The sequence below is a fragment of the Dromiciops gliroides genome, chromosome 6 (assembly GCF_019393635.1).
Source record: "Dromiciops gliroides isolate mDroGli1 chromosome 6, mDroGli1.pri, whole genome shotgun sequence".
In the NCBI taxonomy this organism is placed as follows: Eukaryota; Metazoa; Chordata; class Mammalia; order Microbiotheria; family Microbiotheriidae; genus Dromiciops; species Dromiciops gliroides.
In genome coordinates this window covers 159,014,993-159,042,837 of record NC_057866.1, presented here as the reverse complement: position 1 = coordinate 159,042,837, position 27,845 = coordinate 159,014,993, and the positions used below count along the sequence as shown (strand labels likewise).

The 27,845-nt window shown below is 36.3% G+C and overlaps 1 protein-coding gene across 1 annotated transcript; it reads right to left on the bottom strand.

Moving 5' to 3' along the window:
* ABCE1 (ATP binding cassette subfamily E member 1) lies at positions 1-27,845 on the bottom strand. Its single transcript, XM_043970905.1, has 18 exons — positions 27,677-27,845; positions 19,413-19,588; positions 18,206-18,291; positions 13,524-13,621; positions 12,356-12,473; positions 11,620-11,757; positions 11,163-11,232; positions 10,620-10,716; positions 9,470-9,559; positions 6,557-6,678; positions 4,464-4,685; positions 3,252-3,311; positions 3,110-3,168; positions 2,863-2,973; positions 2,638-2,780; positions 2,375-2,497; positions 1,318-1,429; positions 1-534 (listed from the first exon to the last, which is right to left on the bottom strand). Exons 2-18 carry the CDS (start codon positions 19,513-19,515, stop codon positions 487-489), a joined length of 1,800 nt encoding a protein of 599 aa, XP_043826840.1. The 5' UTR covers positions 19,516-19,588; positions 27,677-27,845; the 3' UTR covers positions 1-486.

The window sequence follows — 27,845 nt, the reverse complement described above, 5'->3', positions numbered from 1 at the left end:
TACTTCTGATGGATGTTTATTTATCAAATCCTCACCTTAAGAGTCTTTGACTGGCTTTTTAAAATAAGAGCAGCTTCTATATTTTGACACACGTGGGTAAACCATATTGTACAGAAAACAGTTCTTAAAGATTTTTAAAATTGGAAACACTGGTCAGCATTTGGTACATGAATAAATTACACATATATTGAAAATCTCCCCATAAGTTTTGAAAATCTGGAGGTAATGCATATAACTTGAAATGTCTTCATCTTAGCACATTACAACACAAAGAATGGCTTTGTCAATGAGTACAGAAAAGTGGTAGTGTCTGATGTTTAGAGTCTAATAATATACAACTCTACTAGTTTCTGATGTTAGATAAAGTAAATCATATTTCAAACTCCAGATTATGTGGGGCATTCTAAAACCTGATTAAAGTTTTATACACCAAAAATTCTAATTATATTTAGTTGTAGAAATGTATTATCAATATTCTTAGTCAGCTTAATCATCCAGGAAAAAGTAGTTTCCACTCTTCTTTTGTTCAACATCCTATCGGAAAAAGAAAAACAAGAATCAATTTTATGTCTTGTACTTCATGAAACCTATCCCCCCACCAACACTTGTAGATGAACTCTTCTCATGGGGATGTTTATGGCTTATAGACTTAGATGGAACTTTTCTCTCTGGGAATCTCTCTCCAGTTGTGTCCTCTGGTCCCTCCCAACTACACTGTACAATCCCACCCTCTGCCTAGGTCTTTAAAAGAAAATGTTATGTAATATTTTAAAAAACTGGTCATCACTTTGCCTTTTTGACTGATTTGTATATGCCTTCATTAAGTTTTACACTACACATTAATTCAACATAGTTACTGATCAAATGTACAAGACAGTGATGCTAAGCATGATGGATCTAAAGACAAGCCACCATCTTCCAAGAAGCTCAAAATCAAACACCAAGTATCAGGACTTCTATTGCCCTTCCTTTCATCCTGTATCATCTTTTCAGTAAGTTCCATAATGACTATGTATTTTCCCAGTAATGTTCATATATTTGCCATGGTGCATTCATTCAATAAGTTTTCCCAAATGGAACCTGAAACTATAATCCTATCCTTAATAGGGAAGTGGATGGAGACATACATAAAAGGCTCAATGCCTAATGATATAAATGATAGAGTTGAACTAAAGTGCTTCAAGGGGCAGTAATTTTTTTTTAAAGAAAGTAGATAATTTTGTTGGGTTTAAATTTTTCCCCCCATTTAATTCTAAGTATTAAGAGCTCAAAGATAATTATATATAATTACCCCTCCAAGACAACGTTCCCACATACCTTGATTGAATTAAGTTTATTTATTCTTGGCCTATAGTTGTTTGGATCTCTTCTGAAAGTGATTTCAAGCTGAGACAAAAATTTATTCATACCGGCCAAAAGGGTTTGAGGACTGGGGAAAAAAAATTCATGACAAAATTTTACACGCATGAAGATGCCTAAATATTGACTTTTACTGAAATACAACTGCATCTTTGAGGTTCAAAAAAACTGAGAATATATGCTAAAGTCACGGCCGAATGGCAAATTTATATATATTTTTCAACTGATATAATCATTTATTATTTAATATAATCATGACCTGTGTTGTTCATCAAGATATAGACATATAAGATGCAACTACTTTTATTATTAAAGTATTTCAAATAAGAGATGTCAGAGCTTCAAATTCAACAATTTGTTTTAGGAGAAAAAGACAATATGATAGAAAAAAGGTAATAGAATTATTAACCTGGTTAATAACAAAACAGTTTTCTATTATCCCTGCCAACATGGTGGTTTTTCATGTTTTAATTTAGTCAACTTTAAAGTAAAACCCTTTAGAAATTTAATAGGTACTATGTAAATTGTTTTAATTTTAACATATTTGTTTCCTTGTAAGAAAACCCATTTCTTGAACTTAGCTCCTACAAATGACTTTTCTGAACTTTCATTAAGCTGAACAGGAATTGCAAAGATAGGGATGAGCATAGCTGAAACTTGATCCTGGTTGACACTAGAATATTCAACTAGAAGTTAAGAGACCTAGCTATATCAACAACTCACTCTGCAAACTCATGTAACTCCGGGTCTGTAAAAACAGACCTCGGGGTTTGCAAAATGGTCTTTTCTAGGCCCACAACTCTAGAATTTTAACTGGGCTGATTTGATCTTACACTGGTAAAACCTGGCATTTCTAGATGTGCCCAAGCACCTCCATTATTTTAACGAATGACCAACTAATCAAATTCAGAGACCCCGCAGGACTGATACGCTTTATCAATTTCTGGGAAGGTGTTAGTATTAGTCATCCACTCATATTTACAATAACTTAACTCATAAGCGTCCAACACTTTACCTGTTTGCAAGTGTGTTCTTAGATGGAATTCCATCAAAAACAATAACCCGATCCGCTAGGTAGGTGGCCATGATAAAGTCATGCTCTACCACAAAGGCTGTCTTTTTTGCATGGAGAATGAAACTAAAACAAAAAAAAATTGAAATTTTTTCAACATGGCTTCAGAAGAGGCACCAACGAAGCATATTCAAAGTTTTATTAAGCACTTTTGTGGATGAGTACACATACCCGCAAATCACACTCTAATGGGCAAGACAATTTACCGTTTGACAACTCTGGCTGCCATTAGACGCTGTTCAGAATCCAGATATGCAGACGGTTCATCAATTAAATAGACATCAGCAGGTTTGCCCAGACAAAGAGCTAAAGCAACTCGCTGTAACTCACCGCCAGATAATGTCTGCACCTATGTGGAGAGTTTAGTAAATGTGGCAACATGAGTATAAAAAAACAAAAACAAAAAACAAAACAGCTTCAGGGCTCAGTACCTCTTGATCTATGATGTTTTCAATCTGCAGAGGCTTCATTACATCAGTGACAAATTGTGGGTGAGTATAAGCATCTCGTATCTTCTCATGTAGTAACTGGCGTACACTTCCCTGTTTTAATCGTAAAGAAAAATATACATTTAAAGTCTATTTAACTCAAAATGGCCAAGAAAACACAAATCTGTAAGTAAGATTAATATCCCTAATGATTTTCTCTAATCATCAGAAAACAAAAAAAATAACTCACTGTTGATTTGGGACTGATCTTCTGTGGCTTATAGCTGACATTTAGAACTGGTACCTCTCCTAAAATAGAGAAAGTAAGTAATAAAAACGGTCCTGTTGACCAATTTTGAAATTGGGATAAATGGAAAAGATTTAAACATTACCTCCTTCATCTGGTTTAAGTCGGCCAGCAAGCATTCTGATGAATGTAGTTTTACCAGTACCTGGCAAAAATGAAAGCGAGGAAGATAATATAACATGTAAATAGGAATTTTATGACAAATAAGTTTTTAGTGAATTACTAATAAATTTACATTGGGCATTTCAAGTCAGACATTTGGTAATTTTTTAAAATAGGCAACATATACAGACATGTATAGGGTTTGTGGGTTACAGAAAAAAAAATACACTTAAATTTGTACTGTTCTCCATTGTCAGAAAGAACCACTGAATTTCAATCCTGATTACAAAACATTTTAATCTAATTGGGAACACCACAGGTTGAGCTTTGATTGTTTCAGACCAAAATATGAGTTTAAAAATATCTACTATAAACTTCTAGTTTTCTCAGGACTATTTCTTCAGGATTTTCATGCAGGGAATAAACTGTCATCTTCATAAAAATTCACTTCCATTTTCTGTAATTTAATAACTATTTAATAACATTATAATTCCTTTGATAGGAATCCAAATACCTACATTAAGTGGAGCTTTTAAATAAGTGTACTAAATTTCTTTTGCAACAAGAGAAATTTGATTTTTTGGGAAATTGTAAGATACATTTAAAAAGTCTGTGCTTTTTCCCCCCCAATCATAAAGGCAATAGAAAACATGTCTGTCAGCCAATTAATTTCATAGCTCCCCTCTCAAAATGGCAATCTAATGCTATAAATGTTGTCAATAAAACTGTCTACAGTGGTAGACTCACCTGAATTTCACATAAGGAATGCTCCAAATGGAGATGAACATGGAGTTTTTTTAAGCTGGGTTGCCTCTGAACAACCAATTTATCCATAATTTCCTAGTCAGTATCCAAGATGAATAACTTCCCTATCAATTTATACACAGAAAACTCAGCTCAGGAAAAGTATTTTCTTTTTAATGAAGAGGTTTCTTTCTTAAACGTGAATAGAAACTGGGTTCAGTGACAAAGATGTTACGTGAGAAGTTACACCGTCACAAAAAATGTGTAGCCAAAACAAGGTGATGAGATCAAGCCAACCCCCCATGCCCACATACCTCTGACCCAGCAATTAAGAGTATTTCTTATTAGAAGACTTTAAGAAGCATAAGCCTGTTGTGTGCGCGCACACACACACACACACACACACACACACACACACACACTCTAAATGATCATAAATTATAACACTTACCATTTTCTCCTAGCATCACCATGATTTCAGAGTCTGTGAATTCTCCAGCAATGATTGCGAGCTCAAACTCGCCCATCTTTTTCTTCATTCCTGGATATTTATACATACACATCTTTTTAACTTCTTCTTCATTTGCTGTCTCAGCCACTTTAAAAACCAGTGATGCATCTCTGAATCGTAAGTTTTCCGTAGGGACATAACCATCTAAGAAAATATTTATACCTGTTGGGGAAAAATAGTTATCAATAAAAGGAGTGAACTAATAAATCAAAATGCTATAAAGCCTTTTAAATTATAGGTGATAATTCTGCATGATTGAGAGGACTAAATCACTATGAGAGCATCAATTTCCAGTATATAGATAATATAAAGAATAAATAACACTAATTTTTTTGTTCACATTCTTATTAGAATTACTAGATAAGTAGTCTTAAAGTGAGGGAATTTTCTAATCTTAGTTTTTTTTAAAAACAGAAAGTTAAATAAAATTTGGGAAAAGGCATCTGCCAATCAACATTTCAGTAGCTTTCAGTTTCTAATTAGATATGATTAGGTAGGGATGGCATTAAGAAGGAATTAGTTTAGTACTGAACAAATTCATTAAGGATTTGTGCTGACTTGTGAGGTGAACTCAAGAGCAAGGGAAATCTTTCTACGTGTAATGCTCATAATACATCATATAAATGGGTTAAGTGACTTGCCCAGGGTCACACAGTAGATACCAGAGGAAGGGTCTGAACCCACATCTCTAAGACTCTAAATGAAATAACTCTCCACTACACAACACAGCCTCTATTCAAAATGATAACTCAGCAAAATTAAACTCGAGTCATTTTGGGAGAAATGGATGGGTCTGCATGTATGACAGGAACATCCAACTGATAAAATCATAGATCTATGACTGTTTGTGTATATATGCGTGTGTGTATTCATCACACACAGAGGCAAGCTTAATTAAGAAAAAGAGGACACAAGCCATGCATTTTAAAGTAGTGATTTTATATATGTAGTTTAAATATTTAAATATGTAATATTTTAAAGACCATTTTTAGCTAAATTTAAAAGTGAAAGATGTTTTATTTACCAAAGAGAAAAAATAACATGCATATAAAACTATTGATAAATTAACAGTTTTAATAACTGCCACTGTATACCAAGAATAACCATTAATCCAAATACCAGAAATTTAAATGGTTAATAAACACAATACCCTTATCAACAGATAAGCATATTTTCTTTGTGTATATTAACTTTTGAATTTTAAACCAGGTTAGTTCTAAATGAAATCAAATTATTTCAGTGATACCAAACTGAGAATCTGAATTCTTTAATGTCCCTCCTAATATTTTATGAATATAGAGTTCTATGTCTTTGCCTTCTTCCACGTATCAGAAAAGCTGTTTAATTTGTCAAAAATTCTTAAATTAGAACTCAGTTCACACTTACTAGCTGTGTGACCCTGGGCAAGTCACTTAACCCCAATTGCCTCACCAAAAAAAAAAAAAAAAAGAATGCTAGAACTCAGTTCAAAGGATGAAAAAAATGCTCTATACTTGTCTATTGTAGCCAATGCTTAATTAAGGCCTGATCTGGCTGCTATGCATTAATAAGAATACTGGTAGAAAATGAACCCAAGAGTAGTAACTGGCCTCTTATGATGTATTTATTAAAAAAAAATTACCTGGAAACTAAAATTAAATTTTGTGATTTTCCAAATCATTCAAAAAGCAAGTATGAAATTATATATCACATTTACCTACTCAGCCAAACAAAAACACTATACAGAGACAAGAGAATTTGAGGTCAAGATATCTTTTTCTATTGTCCTCTCAAACTAAGAACCTTAATATCAAGCCATTTACCCATCTGATGAAAGGTCAATTTTGTTAACAGATAAATTTTCACCAATTTCATTTCAGGTGAAAAATGTTACTGAGTTATTACCCCCCCCACACACACAAAGGAAATGGGTTAGAATATGAAGAATAACAAAACTGTTTTCTAATAGCTATAGTTATAATGCTAGAATCTTTATATTTTCTATCTTAATGGAAGACATCACTGGATACAAACAAGGAATTTTTGAAACTTACCTTCTCTTACGCTAAAAGGCATAGTGACTACACCATAAGCACTTGGCACCCCATACAAACAGCAGATGAAGTCAGAGAGATAATCTAATACACTTAGATCATGCTCCACAACAATGATATATCTGAAAATCAAAACCACAAAACATTTTAAGTTTTCTAACAACAAAATTTTTCTCTATAATATTTTGAAAATCATATTAAAATGAACATCTTTGTCAAGTCTCTTTAGACTAGGACCATCACTAGGAGAGAAATCTGAAACTTCTCTTTGAAAGGGACTTCAAGGAGCATAATCCAACCAGATTCATCAAATATCCATGAGTATATCATTTAGCTATATTTTCTAAATAGATGTATCATGTTGAAACGATGCTACCAGAGTCAGTCAGATGTGGCCTAAATTATGTGTACTATCTTAAAAACTTTTATTTGTGCTTTAAAAATATTACTGTTACTGACTCACCCTCTCCACTGAAGTCCTCCCTTGTAACCAAAAAGCTGAGTCAAGCCAAACAAATCAACAAATTGGCTATGTCCTAAAAAGAAATCCTTTAACTCTCCTTCACCTCTTTGCTGAGATGGACAACATGCTTTTACCAGTTTTCCTTTTACATTTTTGTCATGTATCACATAATGCATTATTTTTCAATGTCCATACTGAGCTCTATACTACGTGTATGACTTAATCTTCCCAGGTGTCATTTCCCTCATCTGAGGAGTGCTGTGCTAAATGCCTCTGAGGGCTTTCCCTACTCCAAACCCGTAATTCTACACTCCCAGCATTGGGGAAAGTACTGCAAAAGAAAGATTTATATGAATAAAACAACTAAAGGACAGAAAAAGACAGTATCTGCCAGGGTTTCTCTAAGGAGCTGCTTTCATTAAAAGTGACGTTGGAACTACCACCTCAATTTTTGAAGGGCTCTATGATGGAATGGAAATGAACATTTAAGGTGATGAAGCCTAGAAGACTGGACCAAATAAATCCATAAGAAATCTGTGGTGGCAGTAGCATGGTTTTAAATGCATGATTATTTAGAATATCAATATTCAGAAGTGCTAAAAGTAAGATTCCACAAGGAAGGAATTAGAGATGGGTATTGGCCACAAAAAGTGGTGGCATGATTTAGTGGATGCAACTAGTTATTAAAGTCAAAAGACCTGGTTCTAAGACCCACTTTTAAGACCTATGGGCCATGTGAGCTCAGGCAAGTAGCTCAACGCAGCGCCACCAGGCAATTGTACAAGAACGCAAACTGCTGAGGTGTCAGTCTGTATTGGTAGAGGGATTTTTCTCATTGGGAGTTCCCTATGCTAGCAAAATCACAGGTCCAGTTCCATCTAATTACCTACAAAAAACGTAGAATGAAAAGATACTAGAAATTGACATGAGAAAGGGTGGATGGGCTACAACTTATATCAGTGAAGTTAAAGAATTGAAGAAGAAGAATCTAATTATCAAAACGTATAATATAGAAAATATAGTGGAAATTAGGAAGTAGTACTGGTTAAAGCTAACAGAAAAAAATAAAGCTAATAGGATTCAAGAAGTTAAGAGGATTCAACAAATTTGTCTTATAGGACATAAAGAAAGAATAAGAACATGTAGTACAAAATAAACAGTGACATAGACCCATTCACACAGACCCTCAAGTTTAATCACCCAAACTTCAGGCTTGTTTGTGTGCACCCCAACTCCTTTCCAACTGGGTTAATCTCTTACTGTATAGACCATCATCACATAAAACTGTGCCAATTAGACATTTGTATCTCCCAGTGTTTTGTCATCCCAGTCCCCAAAATGGTGATGTTGTTCTAAGACTGGCACTGGCACCTAGAATTTACATTTAATTACGTTAATTACATTAACGACAGGGTATGACAGTCTCCAAAGTCTGTTCTAATCTTCCCTCTAGGGGGTGAATTTAAATCCTGGCTACTCCACTGATCCATCTTCACCCTAATCCCCCCGACCCGGTATGTATGCACACACAGATATAACTCTGACACTATCTTACAGCTTTGGGTAATAGAGAATAATAAATCGCTATAATATACGGTTCTGAGCTCTTCTTGCCTGGCACAAAACATCTATCGGCGAGACAGGTACAGTGGGGTTAGATTATAGAAGGATTAAGTAAAATAAAGAAGAATTTCAATTTGATCAGACATGCAACATAGAACCATTATTAAAGGAAAATGGTGTAATCGAAAGAGCACTAGACATAGAAGCAAAGGTCCTGGGCCCAAATCCCAGTTTCTACATTTAACTATGACAAAGAAAAAATTAGCTTATCTTAGCTTCCACATTTGCAAAAGAGGGACAAAAGTAATCACATTACATATCTTAGAGGGCCACAGTAAGCAAAATGTTTTGTAAATCTGAAAGGGAGCTACATAAATGCATTTTTGTTATTCTTCAATAAAGGAATAATATGAAAGTAGCATTTTAGTAGGTAGGACAGAGTGGATTAGGGATAGATGAGAAGGTAACTAGACCAGTGAAGAAGTCAATTATGAAGCTATAGGGTCTGGACTAGAATGATATGTTCTCCAAGTTACAAAATACTCAGGCTGACTGGAAATTGTTTAGTTAGGCCATAAAATAAATTGTTTATCTCTATAGCCTACAAAATTTAAGATTAGTATTAAACTAGAAGCTGGGAATAAAATACCATTTATGAGAAAAACAATGGCCTTCTCTTCTACTTTCTTTACTTGTACACATAGGGTACCCACATGTATGTGGTACTTTGATGGGCATGTGCTCGATGGCAGTTGTTAAGTGAATTCTATACACATGGAACTCTTAATGTGGAAGCATCCTTCCCTGATACAAACAGATCTTTAGGAGCTTAGAATTTAAAAAATAACTGAAAAATGTTTAAGTGCCTGTAAAAAATAGGTACTTACCTATCAGGATTTATTAGTGATCGTATAGTGATGGCAGCCTTTAGCCGCTGCTTAACATCTAAGTAGCTAGAAGGTTCATCAAACATGAAACTACAAATGAAAGAAAAAAACATACAACATTTTTGAAGGATAAAAATTATAAATCACATAAACCAAGATAGCTATTTCTCCACCTCTGCCTACCCAGTACTATCTTGAAAGCTACTGAAGAAAAAAAGGGATGTTTTTAGAGACTCTGTGGGATTCAGAAGTTGAAAAAAGATAAAAAGCAAAGAACAAATTAGGTGGAATTTTTTTTCTTTACTTTTTATATACTTTCCAAAATCCCAACAATTAGAGATTAACTGGGGTTAATAAACATCTTTTTTGAAACATCTGATTACCCTAATAGGAAGATCAGTACACTAATATGAATTAATTCAATCAGACCGTTGTTTTCTTTCTAATATTTAGTGGAGGCAAAAAATGGCAATACTTATGGGATTGTGGGAAGAAAAGGGTGTGTGTATAAGTGTAATTTCTTTAAGCATAAAATCCTTTAAAGCCTGAGTTGGATACTTAAAGGGAAAGAAGACAGAAGCATGATGGCAATGTAAAAGGGGATTTTGGAGACTGCTAAAACAAACTCCATGCCATGAAAAGAGGACATTCATTCCTAAATAGAATATTCTTCTGTTTACAACTTTAAGCTATACTCCAGTGTAACTACATTATGGTTTGTTAAACAGCTTTTGGGAGATTAGCTTCATTAGTGAAACAATAATTATAACATAGTTTTTCTGGGAAAAGGTATTCCCAGTACCAAACAACTGACTTGGAAATGAAATTCTAGAACACAAAGTATTAGTAAATTAGTGGCTGCATTAGGGGTGTCATATGTGAAATCTTGAAATTTCTTCCTACTTGAAGACAAACATCTGTCAAATGAGTAAATTTTATGCAAATGGGTATCTAAGTACTTCAACATTTCACCCAATGCAGAACTTTTAACACTCTTTTCTCTCATTTGTTTCTTAAAAAATACTGTAGTAATATGAAGCTTACATTTATGTAGGGCTTTCACATACATGATTTCATTTGATATTAAGCAAAATATAAATTCTCAAAATAGCTTAAGAATTAAGGTACAAGAAATGCTAAATTAACATACATATCTGCTTTCTGTATGCAAACAACAGCACAAGCAAATCTTTGCAACTCCCCTCCTGAGAGGTCCTCAACATTTCGTTCTTTGAGATGGGTTAAATCTATAACAGAAGAACAATGAATCACTACATTTAATATAATAATGGGATGGTTAACACACATAGTTTTATCTTGTTTGGAATTTATAAATGTATTTTTCACACATCGCTGTGAACTAGGGGGTACAAATATTATTTTGCCATTTGAAAGATGATGAAACTACAGCTTGGAAAAGATAAATGATTTATATGCAGTCATAGAGCTAGTGAATGGCAGGGGCAGGAATCAAACCCAAGGTCTTTCTGATTCCAAGGCATTGACCTCTATGCTCTTGAGGTAAATTCATATCTGGTTTTGAGTCTCTTATGTTTTAAATATATTAAAATATACAAAATTAATTCAGAGTTTTTAATTAGTATAGGCAATCCAATATTGTCTATTGAACACACTATTTTCTGTATGTGTTAATGCTCCAGATATATTTAAAAAAACGAAACAAAACACTTACCAAGCTGCTGACATACAATAGCTTGTGTTTTTGTTTCATCCTTCCGGTCCAAAATAGAACCCACAGTGCCCTGTGGGAAAGTATTAAAAATATGTATACAAACATACATACAGATTTGTTGTTTTAATAGCATGTGCAATACAATCACATATTTATAAAATTTCAGCTATATAACAAAGAAAAAAAATGAGAAGCAATAGTCCTTGTCCTCAAGAAGCTTACAATCTAACAGGGGAGATATCTTCTTCCTTGCCCCCAACACTATAAATAAGACTATAATAAAGTCAACAGTAAGGATGAGCATGGCATGAAAATGGTGGGTGTGTGGAGGACATCCTTGAGGTGGGTGGGTGGTGACACCTAAAGGGTTAAACAAACTTTCCCATAAAGCATATAGTGGTACTTTATTTATGAAACAATAATTATAGGACCCACATTCTTCCAATAAATGACTGACCTTTGCAGCTTTGGGAATCTGGTCCACATATTGAGGCTTGATAATTGCTTTTAGGTCATCTTCTAGAATCTTGGTGAAATAGTTTTGCAACTCAGATCCTCGAAAATAAGTCAAGATTTCCTGCCAATCTGGTGGATCCTTGAAAAGTAAGATAGAAAATGACTAAATCCTGAAATTAAAACTGTAAAGCACAATTGTTGGGAAAGGATTTGACTAATGCAGCAGCAAATAGATACAAAAGTCTCTTCAGAGTAAAGTATTTAAAGGAGTCTCACCAATGCAGAATACTTAAAAAAGGGAAGTTTGTCTTCTCTCTTCAGGGAGTGTGATATAATGGAAAGGGCCGTGGCTTTAAACTCAAAGGACCCAGATTTAAATCACGGCATTGCTAATTACTGTGCAACTCTGGGCAACCTGTCCCTGACTCAGTATCCTCATCTGTAAAATTGGGGTGAATGTCGGTTAGATGTTTGAGGTCCCTTCCAGTTCTAGATCTATCACCTCTAAAGCACAACCCAGCTCTAAATTCTACACCTTTAGAATGGGGAGAGAACTGATATGAAAGCAATGGTTAATAAGCTGATGACTTAGGCTCATGAGTCCCTGAAATACTAAGATGATTAGAAAAACATTAAGTACATAAAACTTGGAATTCTCTTGAATATTACAGACACTACATCAAAAGGCTAACAAAATGACCTTTAAGCTTTAATGTTCACAAAGAATCAATACCTACATCATATTTTCCAAGGTTTGGTTTTTGCTTTCCTGCTAAAATTTTCAAGGCAGTTGATTTTCCAATACCATTTGTTCCAACTAATCCCAAAACTTCACCTGGACGAGGGATAGGCAACCTGTGTATGTAAATAAAAATGCTAATACCAAAAAGCACAGATGCGGTCATGAGAAAGCTATAAGCTATTTCTGGATCACCTACTACTTTAAAGCATTTGTACCACACACACACGTGTCTAGTAACAAGCGAAAAGGTAAACTAGACATAAATGCCAGCTATTATTGGCAATTAGAAAATACAGCCAAGATTAACTTTAACTGTTAATTGTTAGCAATGCCTCCGTGACCAGCATAATTCCTAATTTTGCTTCATCAACTCTCTTTTAGAGATCACACTGGAACAATATACTTTATCCTAACATATAAGGCTCATTAATAACATGAAAAAAGCAAAATACTTTTATATAGAAAAATGTTATATGGCTGCTCCCGCCCCCCCCCCCCCCCCCCTTTCTGGCCTGCCACTTTACTTACAAGGAGGAAGTGCCACATCAATGAGACATTCCACCTCCTTCCCCCTGCAGCAGTGGGTCCTTAGAACTGGCAGGTTGAGAAATGGCTTTTCATTAGCAAATCTATACTACCATATTCAAAATATAAGTGCCAATCAGAAAAAAAATTGCATTAAGAACAGCATACTTTTTTGGTATGATTCAGTTTGTTTTATGTTTACTCTATAACTAAGCCTCTTGGATAAATACAATCAAGACCAATTTCAAAAAGGGATATCCCAATACTAGTATGACCATAAGCTGCTCCTAAATTTAATGGTCAAATCCCTTGTTTGAGATCTCTTTGAAAGATACGTACACTATAAATAACATCGATTATAGGCTGCACATATTCATGGAAGTCGTATTTCAGGTAAAAAAAAGAGCTGGCTATATTTAAATCAATATGGCATATTTTGGAAAGCATACTATATACTCAATGAAATGAATTTTCAGAAAGTTCCAATACTGTACTTCTACTTAGTATAATTAACAAACCTTTTTTCCATTTCCTCCTACCTGAGTATCTGAAAGGCACACAAATTTAATCAAATACATTTTATTTTAAAATATTTATGGTACATCAAAGTAAAAAAGAAAGCAAGCTTGGAAATATACCTGTGAAGTTTGAAGGCATTGGCACAGTATCGATGTGTTGTTTCTTTTTCAAGGTTGCTAGGTAAATTGACAATTGACAAAGCGCCAAAAGGGCATTTCTGTAATTTTAAAGTAAAAGATTCACTTATAAAATACATTATCACCAAATCAAATACAATTTAGCAACTTTCTTTCACATAGAGACGAAAGAATTATTGGATGTTCTTGGATTTATCCTTGCTTGGCACCTTAAAAGAAAGATCTGCCCTGAGGCACTTCTCTGATTGGTGACTCCCTTAAGGCACCACCATTTTAGGAAGACCCTCCAGCCATCCATCACTTCATTCAAGCCTGGACCCTCACCTGCCACTTAGAAGAAATTGCCTAATAAATGCCTGTTGACAGGCTGACTTCACAATTGGCAATTCCTTCCCTGAGAGTATTTTCAGAAAGACCCCATGTTCCACCCATACCTGGACTCCTGTTCACCTGCTGCCTTACCCATGTCTCTCCTCACCTTTTTTCTAGTTCTCCTTTATGTGTTGCCTTCCCTTATCAGAATGTAAGCTCCTTGAAGGTGGAAACACTTACCTACTATTTTTTGTATCCCCAGCTTAGCATGTCCAGGACACAAGTGCTTAAGAAATACTTTCTTTGTATCTTATCTATAACTTTTGGATGTCAGATCTTGGGAAAAATGTACCATATTTGGATCAAATATGGTACTGAAAGAATAGTTTCAGCAGTCTTAAGGCCCAGAATGAATTGAAGCTGGAGGGGAAAGCAAAGGGAATTTTTTTTTAAGGTACACTGGAGAACCATGGAACAAATAAGAGTATCTATTTGCTCCTTTTACTAATCACCTGGGCTGGATGAATTACATTCTCTGGTACTGAGGTAATCCAGGGTTGTGAATACAGAGTCATTTTCAGTGTTATCTGAAAGACCATGGAGAAGGAAAAGGTACAATTCTAGAGAAAAGAATGGTAAATAAAGCCCTTCTAGAGGGCTATAGAAGGTACTGATAAGAGATTAAACAGGTTGGTACAGGATGTGCAGAGTCTTACTGAAGTAAGGTATTCCTTGAAAATTAAATTGGACCTGATATTGATCAATGACAATGACAAGAGAAAAGAAAAGGTACCACATGACCAGAGAAGAATAAATATAATTCCAGTTTTCAAAAAGGGGGAGAGAAGAGAGTTCATGAATTATAAGCTAGTGAGCTTGACTTTTGGTTGCTAGGTGGCACAGTAGAAAGAGCACTGGCCCTGGATTCAGGAGTACCTGAGTTCAAATCCGACCTCAGACACTTAACACTTACTAGCTGAGAGAACCCTGGGCAAGTCACTTAACCCCAATTGCCTCCCCCCACCCCCCCCAAAAAGAACTTACTGAACATTTAGGAAAAGGAAACAGTAAGCACATTAAGAGTTAACATGGGGGCAGCTAGGTGGCGCAGTGGATAGAGCACTGGCCCTGGAGTCAGGAGGACCTGAGTTCAAATCCAGCCTGAGACACTTAACACTTACTAGCTGTGTGACCTTGGGCAAGTCACTTAATCCCAATTGCCTCACTAAAAAAAAAAAAAGAGTTAACATGACTTTAAGAATAAGAGATATGTCAGACTATTTCCTTTTTGACAGGGTCATAGAAAAGTTCTATAAATGCAGTTTAACTAGATGATAGAAAAGCATTAGATAAAGCATTTCATGCTATTTTTGTAGAGAACAGGGAGATATAGAGATGAGAAGATATGATTAGATGGATTTGGGAACTGGTTTGATGGCCAGCCTCTGAGAGTAGTCATTAATGGCCTGATGTCAACTTGGAACAAATTCTGCAATGGAGCACTGAGATCTCTGCTATCTTTGTGCTGCTGAATATCTTAAATCGACGGTTTGGAATAATTTTATTCATTCAATGATTTGGAAGAAGGCATAAATTTGTATGAAATTTGAAGATAATACAAAGTTAAGATGAATATCCAATAACATTAGACAAGAGTTAGGATCTCAAAATATACTGACAGGCTAGAACTGAGTTGAATCTAAGATGGCATTTAATAGGTATAAATCTAAAATCTTACTCCTGGGTTAAAAAAAAAACAACACTTCACAAACATAAGACGGGGGAAGGAATGATTAGACAGCACTTTCTCTGATTTAGTGGACTGAAGCTTAATAAGTCAGCAGTGTGACATGGCAGCCAAATACACTTTAAAACAATATTGTACTATATTAACAGTCAAGTTTCCAGGAATAAGAAGTTATTAGTTTTGATATATACTCTGTCCAAGTCAGGCCATACCTGCTTCAGTACTTCATTCAATTTTGGGCACCATATTATGAAGAGCATTGATAAAATGGAGAGTGTCCAGAGAGGGCAAGGAGAATGATGAGGTGGTCTTAAATCCCTGCTATCTAAGTATCAGTTGAAAGAACCGGAAAGGTCTAGTGTGAAGAAAATCCAGAATATGATAAGTGGCTGTCAAGAGGAAGAGGGATTGGTCTTGTTCTGTTTGACTTGAAAACAGAGCTAGGAGCAAGGGCAGAAGTTACAGGGAATGAATTTAGGTTTGATGTCAGGAAAAATTTCTCAACAAGATAGTCATTCCTTAAACAACAAAGAATAAAGATATACTGACAAATCATCTTTTCAAGCTTTACTATTTGAACAGGGCAGTGATTTTTTAGGCTGTTTTATCTAACTGCAAACATCCTATGAATCAGATTCTAGAGAAAAATATAGTTGTAGCAGATAGACTTATCTGGAGTTCACTTCATTGCCTTGCTACCTAAAAATGATTTCATCTTCATTGTATGAAAAAAAATGCAATTTTCATTAAGTTGAAAAACTTAAAAAAATATGAGAATGCTTAATCATTTGATAGTTATTGATTTAGACAATTTCTATTCCTGGCTTTTATATTAACATGAGAACAAATGCTTGGTATGGACTCATCATTTCATCAGTGTTAGGAGTTTTTTCTTCCAAGGCAGATCAATTACATTTACAGTCTTAAGACAATTGTCAGAGGCTCGGAGAAGTTAAGTGCCTTCCTCAGGGTGAGGCAGTCTTTATCAAAGGTGGGACTTGAACTCAGGTTATGCTGATTGTGAAGCCAGTTCTCTTATCTACCATATCCCACAGTGCCCTTCCCATAACAAATGCTATTGATTTCTCTATCCACCCAACTCCCAAGAAAAAGGAGAGGAAAGAAGGGAAGAATGGACTGATTATACTCCTTTGGCCTTTCTCTATTAACATAGATGCAGATACCCAGGTTTTATTAAATCCTTTCTCCTTTTAATCCCCTCATTTATAAACATCCTTCTGAAGTTTATTTTACTCGAGACTCTTCCATTTTCAGTTCCACTCTCTCCACCCCCATCCAGCCTCATTTCTCTGGTGAGTTTTATGCATTTCTAACTAAACAAACCTCTTTTTGAGTATGTTAAATTTTCATTTATTCAGTTAAGATTAGGGTTCACAAAATGCTCACTTCCTTCCTACCTGATGTTAGCATATCTTTCTTCTAATGTGCCCCAAAGATGAGTATTTTAAAGATTTCTCATTTCCATTCCCTTTTGTCCCAATACCAAGAGTACTGTAACTTAAATAATGAAAGATTACATTAAAAAATTTCAAAACTCAATAAGGATGAAAACATTAAAATATTGCTTGCTAAGAGTTTACCATCATCAAACATGCTGTTTATATGAGGAAACCAAGAGTATTAGTCATTTTGGCAGTCAGGGAAGTTACAAGGCAAAAAAAAATTGTACTCTCTGATCCCTATCAGAGATAGAGACCTTCTTAATTCTTCCCAAATACATACCTAAGGATCTAAAGACATACTATATATAGCTAAGTTCCCAACTTCTTAAGTTTTTCTGCTCAGGTTTTTGAAAATAAAGTAACAAGTTTTCAAATCCTTTATGAAACTGTAAAAGCATATTTAAGCCAATGTAAAATGAAGTATGTCATTAATTTGAACCAACACGTATGGTAGTTGTCATTAAAAAAAAAAAAAGCAGGTATATAGTTCCAAACAAAATCTTAATATTAAAGCCTTATATATTGATTTCTAGTATGTTTACAGAACATCAATCTTAAGGGAAAACTGTAATATTCACATGTAAAAATTTTGTAACATTCATATGTAAATGAAAAAAAAAATCAACAATTTGTTCCATTAATTCCATGGAGGTTAAGTTGATTTTTTGCTGCTCTAAGAAATTCACACTTTAAAAGAAAAACTACCAGTATTTCAAACTTTTATAATTCAATTTTATATTTACAGTCAACTCAGAATTGTAACATGTCCAAAAATTCTAGAGCACTCCCAAAGGAGATCCCTTTTCTCCATACTGTCCCCTCCCAAGATTAATAAAATTAAGACCATATATATATATAAACCAATAAAAGTTTATAATAGAAACGGTTTCATAGACGTATACGTGCATGTGTCTATACATATAACATCTAAATCTAGAAATAGTTTTCCCCATATATAATGAATACATTTCATACATGATTATTATATATGTGATTATCTTATAATGGAAGAAAACTATTACTATTATTCTGATGCTATCCTTTTTATTTTACTTCTTAAAAAGTGATATTATTCACAAGCTTTGACTTATTTTTGAACTTAAAGTTGCCATTGTAATAAGAACAAAGGAAAAATCATTTACCTTAATACATATACCACAACCAATGCAAAGTGTTTCAGAAATCCATGCAATTTTGCTTTGTGGTGTGACCTCTATACATAGTTTTCCTGGTAAAAGAAACAAAGCACAAAATATGTATGACTAGTATGACTACGATTGTACTTACTTATTCTGACTGAGACAATATGATACCAATTTAGATCTTAACTTTTAAATTTTGGGCAGAACTGGCTGGTGAGAAGTTCAGACATTGACATAATTGTCAAATAAAAGATTTACCACAACCAGGCTTCCAATGTATAACATTGCACATTGAGAACTCTGTGCTAGCCAAAGTAGTCTGCTAGTTGTTTTCCTATTTTATCTGATCTTTTCTTGCCTCTTCAGATTTCTTCTACAATTCTACCTCTGAAATCCTTTTGTTGACATAAGATCCCCTTCAATAGTCACATTCTTCATTTTGATTCTACCCCAGTAAAAAGTGATGCCTTCATCAACCCTCCCAATTTTTATTTTTATTCCCTATTTTCTCCCATGCCCTTATCACATCCCAATTTCTACTAGTTATTTATGTACAAATCACAAAATCTGATTGCTGAAAGGGACTTTAGTGGTCATCTTATCCAACTCATACATTTTTATCTTTTTATTAATCTGTGCTTTAGGTTTATTAAATTCTAAATGTATGCAGTATGTTGTAAATCTGCCTTGGAAATAACAGAACTAGGAAGGCTCTTTTTAATAATCTATTAAGTAGGTTATTCAACCTAACATCTACCTTATTTCTCCCTGCCTACTACTCTAATTTAACCAAACCTGGCAAGCAAAACTATTCTCAGAAATCTTGACCTAGAGGACAAGATGGGATTTCTCAGCATTTCAATAATTATAGACATGATAGGATTTGAACGTTTGCTTAAAAGTATTTATTGCACAATAAAACTGATTGTGCTTGCTGAATTTTAAAATGTAGATTTTTTTTCATTAGGCCAGAAAAGGGTTTTCTTTCCTATTAATCTGAATTCAAGCCGATTTATCCATTTTAATGAAAAACAATTTTTCTCTCAGAAAAGTAGGAAAAAACCAACTGATGAGGGTATTCCCTTATGTGAGAGTAAAACAATTAGAACAAAAATGTCAAGTCTGCACTCAAAAAAATCTACCCCAAATTATTAAGCTAAATTCTTTTATTTAAACTCTTCCTGAAATAACCTACAGAATAACTTACCCATTCGCACTACTGGACAACTCTTTTTGCACTCCTGTCGACATTTCTTTGGCTTACATTTGTCATGATTGACAATAGCAATTCTTGTTAATTTGTCGGCCATATTCGTCAGTGCAGGCTTATAATACAGCAATAAAGATGACTTTGTAAGCAACAGAAGCAGGAACCCAGGTCGTCTTGATTAAAAAAGGAAAAAAAAATACTGATTAAAAATGAATTTTGTTTGACAAAGAACTGTGAATGACTTTATTATTTGCAGTAATTCAATGATCTAAGACAATCTCACAGGACAAATGATGAAACATACTATCCACCTCCAAAGAACTAATATTGACTGAACAGATAGAAGCATGCTACTTTTCACCTTCTTCTTTTATTCAAGTTTTCTTATACAAAATGACTAATATGGTAATGCTTTACATAACTGCACATGTTTAACCCACATCTGATTGTTTATTTTATTTTATTTTTGTGAGGCAACTGGGGTTAAGTGACTTGCCCAGGGTCACACAGCTAGTGTTAAGTGTATGAGGACAGATTTGAACTCAGGTACTCCTGACTCCAGGGCCAGTGCTCTATCCACCGTGCCACCTAGCTGCCCCCACATCTGATTGTTTATTGCCTCAGGGAGGGGGGGAAGAGAGGGAGAGGAGGGATAAAATTTGGAACTGAAAACTATAAATAAAAGTTTATTATTGGAAAGAAATATGACAAACTACTTATTTGTCAAAATGTTAACATTAAGTATTCATATCTTCATATGAATCTTGTCATATCAAAAAGTCTGAGTGGGTCAAAGGTCCAACAAAGAAAAATACAGTGTGAAATACAGAATTAATAAAGGGGAATAAATAATTTAAATGAATTTTCTATAGCATCATTATCTACAGTGGACAAATTATGAAGCATTATGTCTGAATATGAGGATTCAGTTTCTGCAAAAGAAAGTAGGTAATATTCTTATTCATAATTGTAAAATAAAATATTTGAAGATATACTTAAATTCATGTTACTTACGGAATCAAAAACATAGCACTGTTAAATGCAGCTTCATTATATTTATCATATACTTTTTTATCTATCATAATACAGGTTAAAATAAAAGAGGGGTTTTTTTTTGTTGTTATTTTTTTTACCATTTCCAAGAGGACTTATCTGGGTAAAAATTAGGGGGACCTCATTATAACACTACTCACCAATAATAATTTTATGTTGGTATCATCAACCTAACTTCTAATTAAGTTCAAACACTTTGCTACACTGAAAAAAATTACTTATTAAAAACACATGGCACAGTGGATAGAGCACCGGCCCTGGAGTCAGGAGTACCTGAGTTCAAATCCGACCTCAGACACTTAACACTTACTAGCTGTGTGACCCTGGGCAAGTCACTTAACCCCAATTGCCTCACACACACAAAAAAAACCACAACAACAACAACAAAAAACACATGGGAGGGGCAGCTAGATGGTGCAGTGGATAGAGCACAGGCCCTGGAGTCAGGAGTACCTGAGTATAAATCCGGCCTCAGACACTTAACACTTACTGGCTGTGTGACCCTGGGCAAGTCACTTAACCCCAACTGCCTCAAAAAAACCCAAACCAAACCAAACCAAAAACCTCATGAGGCAGCTAGGTGGTACAGTAGATAAAGCACCAGCCCTGGATTCAGGAGGACATGAGTTCAAATCTGGCCTCAGACACTTGACACTTACTAGCTGTGTGACCCTGGGCAAGTCACTTAACCCCAATTGCCTCACAAAAACAAACAAAAACACATGAAAGTACCTACCAGTACTTCAACAAAAACAACAACAACAACAGGAACAAGGACTGAAAGATCAGGGTAATAAAACCCTACATAATGAACATAGATATTAAATATTGTTGAGGATGTATTCCTGAGATGCTCAACTGTGAACTTAACATTTTTTTGTTTGTTTGTTTGTTTTTGCAGGGCAATGAGGGTTAAGTGACTTTCCCAGGGTCACACAGCTAGTTAAAGTGTCAAGTGTCTGAGGTCAGATTTGAACTCAGGTCCTCCTGAATCCACTGCGTCACCTAGCTCCCCCCAAACTTAACATTTAAAAAATCTTGAACACTGAAATACAGTAAATGTTTAAAGATTTATACAAGGAAGAAAAATATTACATTATAGAATTTTGAAATACTGGACGTTATGGAAAAATAAATGACTATTGAATTGAAAAGGATACATGGTACATAAAAAAGGACCTGACATTTTGATATATTTAAGTAACAACAGATTCAAATATATAGTATCAGTATCAATGTAATAAAATACTAATACATTAAAGTTTAATGTATTAAGGCAGATATAAGGGATATTTTTAGAATGGTGACTAAATTGAACTATTCTGGCACCCCAAACCTGAGGGTGAACCATATCTCAAAATACCTGTGCAATAGAAATAGGATCCTAAAACTAGGTTTTTCTTATTGTCTGTATCAATAATCCCTGATCAATTGGTAGAATTGAATGAGTGCAGTCCAGGATATTTCCAATTATTTAAAAGAAATTCTCTAAATGCTTCAATATATTTTTTCATTTAAAAAAAATCTTGAAGTAGAGTGTTGAGGTCCCTTTTAGTTTTAAAAGCTGGGATCTCACTGCTTTTTAGTATTTGTTCAATACCTGTAACATCCAAAAAGGGGACTTGGTGATCTCTAAATTCCCTTTCAGCTCCAAATAGGATTTACTTGTTAATAAATCTTTTAAGCAGAAGCACTGTAATTAAGCCTTTTCCTTTTTGTCTTGTTCTAGCCTTTTGGTTTTTTTTTATTACCAGTTTTATCATTACTAACAATCTTTTCCATACCCTGAATTAGCCATAAGTACCTGAAACTCAACAAGTCTAAAATAACTCTTTTCCTCTCAAAATCCTCCCTTCTTCTCAACTTGCCAATTACTATCAAAGATTCCACTATCCTTCCAGTCACTCAGACACCAACCTTGAGGTTATTTTCAATTTTAGCTGTACTCTTATCCAATTTGTTTATCAAGTCTGGTCATTTCTATCTTCACAACATCTCTCCTATGTGTCCACTTATACAGCCACATCCAGTTCAGGTCCGTAATACCTCAGCCCTTGACAATAGCCTTCTGGTTGGCTTCCCTGCCTTAAGTATCTTCCCCATTTTAATCTGTCTTGGTAAATTCTTTACCAAGGTTAAATAATCTATAAAACTGATGACACTTAATTGCCAGGAATCTTGCCTACAAATTATATTGCAAATAAACCTACACTAAGAAGTAAAACTCAGTTGTCAAACTGATTTTCCTAACCATGGTACACACATCCTTCCCAACTAAAACCACTGGACTCCCTGTTATCTCCAAGATCAAATATAAAATTCTGTCTGGCCCTTTACAACCAGACCCTGATTAACTTTCCAGTAACATACTTATCTCCCCTCCACACCAAAGCAATTCTAGCTTACTTGCTATTTCTCATACACAAGTCTATTTCCTAATTCTGTGCCTTTTGAACAGTGGCCCTCATGCCTGAAATGTTGTCTCCTGGCTTTAAGACTCAGCTCAAATCCCACTGGCTGCAGATCTTTCCCTGATGCCCCCTTTGCTGGTGTCTCCCCTCTAAGATTATCTTCCATTTACTCTGTATGTCCATAGTTATTTTCATGCTGTCCTCTCCATTAGAATATGATTACCCTGAGGGCAGGAACCATGTTTTTGCACACTTTGCATCCCCAGTACACAGCACCATGGCTGGCACATAATAAAAACTCAATAAATGCTTGGTGACTGTTTCAGAACCTAAACTTCTGGAGGGCTGGTATTGGTCTCATTTGTGCTTTGTATATAGATGAGAAATGCTAGTTAAAGTCTGATACCTACTGTGATTACTTTAATTTTGTTTAAGCCTTAAAATACTAGATGTTGAGTAAATAAAATTTCTCTTCAGTGAATTTTTATTTTTTATGACATAACAGACTAAGGACTAGAGAAGGTATTCAGAGAATAGCACAATCACAGAAATTATATTTATAATGAGTATTTGTTAGTGTTATTTTACCTGAATGAAATTCTTAACCAAGCTTAAATATTCTATAAAATTGATGATACTTGATTGCTAAAAGTCTTTCCTATAAATTGTATTGCAAATAAACCTAAAATAAGCAGTATAAATGATAAATGTATGCTAATAGAGTCACTTTCCATGAAATGGTAATATTATGAAACTACTTGATCATCTGAACTGTACTCAAACAATATTCCTATTTTTTCAGGTTCAATAAAATGTTTCAAAACTTATATATATATATTAGTGAGGCAATTCGGGGTAAGTGACTTGCCCAGGGTCACACAGCTACTAAGAGTCAAGTGTCCGAGGCTGGATTTGAACTCAGGTCCTCCTGAATCCAGGGCTGGTGCTCTATCCACTGCGCCACCTAGCTGCCCCTAAAATTTCAATCTATGTAACAATACAGAAACAGAATTTGGAGGTGGTAAGAGGTATAAGCAGCAGCACGGGAGACTGGAAAATGATTTATGTACTCAAATAATAAAATGTGGCAGAATTTGGGCTAACAATTTTTAAAAATCTGTATTATTTCCACAGATCTGACAATTCAGTTGTGTGAACACTGTCAACTCATTCTTCTAAGCCTTCTGTGACTAACAAGCATTATTAAAACACCTGATATGTGCCAGGACCTGTTTAAGGTGCTTGGGATATAAATACAAAAATGAGACAGTCCCTGCCTTCAAGGGAGGCACTTACATTTTTATTTGGCAGATACAACACACTCACAGATAAGTTAATACAGGATATATACAAAACAAATGTTCGTGTAATTTGAAGAGGGGCTTTATCAAATGGAGGAATGAGTAAAAACCTCTTAAAGTAGGTAGCACATGAGCTGAGGTTTAAAGTAAACTAGGGGTTCCAAAAGGTAGAGGAGAAAAAGGCATTCCAGGAATAGGGTACAGCTGGGCAAAGGCCTCTGGGCTGGAGATAGAATATAGTATCGGGGCACAGGAAGTCCCAGTTTGGTTAGAAATGAGAGTGGAAGTGATGGAGAGTAAAGTGTTATCCAACCTAGAAAGATAGGCTAGAGCCTATGTGAAAAGGTGTAACTTGGGCAATCAACCTCAAGGAGCATAAAAGAGAGGGATCTAAACTATGTTTGATAAAGCAAGCAGAGTAGAAGGGAAGTACAAAGCCTATCATTCCCATAGCTGACATGAAAATGCAGACAAGTGGAAGCTGGATGCCAATACTACACACCAGCTAATACTAACAAGGGCAGAAAAAAATTAAAGGTTTTTTTTTTTTGGGTAAACACACCCACACACCCACCCCTCTTACATAATAACTACTGACATTTATATTGGCTGTTTTACAAAATGCTTTTACATAAGTTCTATCATAAAATTTATGATTATAGCTTTAGAGCTAGAAGGGACTTCAAAAAGACACCTAGTCCAACCCCCTAATTTATGGCACAAGACGATTTACACTGAGGAGCAGACCTGCTCCCAAGTTACACACGGGTAGTGACAGAGGCAAGACCCAGCAGTCTTTTCACTGCACCTCATTTGTTAATTCTCCATGCTTCAGTAAATAAGGAAGGTTGGTTATTATCCTCATTTTAATAGTTGATGAAACAGGTCAGAAAGGGGAAGTGATTTGTCCAGTGTCAGGGAGATCAAAAGAATGAGAGCCTGGATTCAAATCCAAGTCTTTCTGATTCTAAATCCAGTTTGGTCATCAAGTTATGAAAAAAAATTCAACAAAACTGATTCATCAAAGCAATTAGTAGTTTGGTAGCAGCCAATAAATATTTAATAATATTACACAAAAATCCACATATATCTATACGTAGCTAGTTATCACTCCAATAAAAGCATGTAACAAGGTGGGAGTGGTGTACAACTTTCAAAGAGTAAACTTTAGACATTTGTAGTGCCATGCCTATTTTGCGGGGTTTGGGTAAGTAGGGATTTCACAGATGTAGCTGCCAGTGTGGAAATTCCCTCTGAAGATGCAGATTGGCAACTCTGTAATTTACAGAGTTGCAGAGTGAACTCCAATTGAATCTAAGTTTCTTGACAGCAGGGTTTCATTTGTCTTTGTATTCCTAGTAGCTAGCATACAGTAGGCACTAAATAAATGCTTGATTAAAAGTGACTGTCATACAATTGAATGTTATCAGAGGCAGGACTCCTCATGCTATATAGCCCACATTTCTGTCCATTAAACCAGGCTGCCAATGGAAATGCACATAGTACAGGCTTAATTAAATGTTCACTGAATTTTAATAAAGAATACAAAAAATATTTTTAAGAAATGTCTTTCCCTTTAATTTCATAGTCATTTACAAATTAGGTCTTTCTTCAAAAATAATGTTTTATTCTGGGGTTGGTAAAGGAGGAGTCTTTCAGTCCAAATGTAACTCAAGATAATGACCAATCCTTGTTAACACGTGACTGTTTGGTGGATGGAAAGTGGTGCTTATCTCAGTATACACAGGTTCCCTCCCAAAGGGCAAGCAGTCAGAACCCAAAAGCCAGGATTGTGATTGCCTGGCAGTCAATGTGGCCTATGTGAAAGAATTTTGAAAAACAACAGTCTTGTAAGGAGAAGCTCCATGGCTTCTAAAGATATTTTCAGTTCATAATAAAAACTAAGTTCAAGTAACGAAACCCATTACTATTATGCCCACCACCATCCTCCTATTCATCCGGACTCAAAACCTAGGTGTCATCTTCGACTCCTGCCTCCTCATCCTCACACCCAATCTGTTGCCAAGTCCTGTTGTTTCTACCTTCACAACATCTGCCCCCTTTCTTCTCTGGCACGACTGCCATCCTGGTATAGGTCCTTGTCACTTCATGCCTGGACCACTGCAGTGACCTACTGCTTGTTCTCCCTGCCTGAAAGAAGCCTTTCTCCACTACAATCCATTCTAGACTCAGCTGTCAAAACACACAGTTCCGACCATACCAAGCCCTTATTCCATAAGCCAGCAGCTTCTTATCCCCCTCCAGGATCAAACATAAAACGTACTGTCTTTTAAAACCCTTCATAACCTGGCCTCTTACTGCCCCTTTCCAGTCTTATTCCCCTCCATTCGCTACAAATCCTATGCTGTTCCTTGAACAAGAACACCTGCCAATTCTGGGAATTTTCATTGGCCGGAGTTCTCTGCCTTCTCATCTCCCCTACTAGATTTTGAGCTCCACGGGGGCAGAGACTGGTTCTGAATTTCTTTGTACCCCCGAGCTTACCAGAGTGCCTAGCCCATAGTAGGCGCTTAATAAATACTTGGTTGCGTGACTTGAAGGAACTGTTAGAAGAGTGGGGGTGGGGAGGAGAGGACAGCTGTGCTAGATAGCTGTCTTCAAGCATCTGAATGGCTGACACATAGAGGAATCACACTGATTCTGCTCTACCCCAATGAGCAAAACCGGGAGCAAGTGGGTGGGTAGGGGAAAAGAGTAACAAAAAGGAAGATTAGTCCAAACGTAAGGAATGGCTTCCTTCACCATAAAGAACTACTCAAAGAGGGATAAGCAGCCTCAGAGGGGGGAGTGGGCGCCCCATCCCACGGAGAAGTTGGACCCACACGGGTAGAGTAAGAAGTGGAGAGGACGCCAGGAAGCGGGGAAGGAGACCAGCACCCCACCACGGCCCGCTGCGTGGGGAGAAAAACTCTTTCGATACCCGGGCACAGACTTTTGTACAAAGGGCCGCCGAGAGGTGGGGGTGCCGTGACTCATCCTCCGGACGTCGGAGCGCCAGCTGACTTGGGGAGGCCTGCTTTCCCAACATTCCCGGGTGGGGGATGGGGAGGATGGTCGTGGACTCTCGGGTAGTCTTTATTCGGGGCTGGGAGGGGGTTCCCATCGCGATCCTTATTAGAGTTGGGGCAGGGAGTTAGGTAAGCGCCCTGCCCAAGGAGACATGGAGGAGATTCGAACACGCGGCTGCCGGGCTGCGGGGAGGCCAGCGCTGGCAGGCGCGGGCGCGCGAGTCCAGCGGTGCCCCCTCCCCATCCCTCACGCTCCAGCCCCTTCCCCGACCTCCCAGTCTCGCGCCCCGGCGGTTCCAGCTGCGCTGCCGCGAGCCCGCCAGACACGAGCCGACATCGCCTGCCCCTGCCTCCCGGCCTACCCCTCGGACCCGCTCTTGCTTCCTCCCTCCGAGGACGGCATCTTTTTCCATCTCCGCTCGGCTCCGGATAGGGCAGCGGCCCCGCGCCCCGGCCGCCAACCTTACCTGGAGGAAAACGACCGCCCCGGGAGCGGGGAGGGCGGCGGCAGCTATGACCTAGGATCCGGCCTCAGGCTGTGGGCCGCACAACGTGTTCCTGCGGCCACCGGCCAAAATGGCGGTGCCCAGCCGCCGCCTCGCGCGCACCGTAGAGACCGGAGTGCGCATGCGCAAA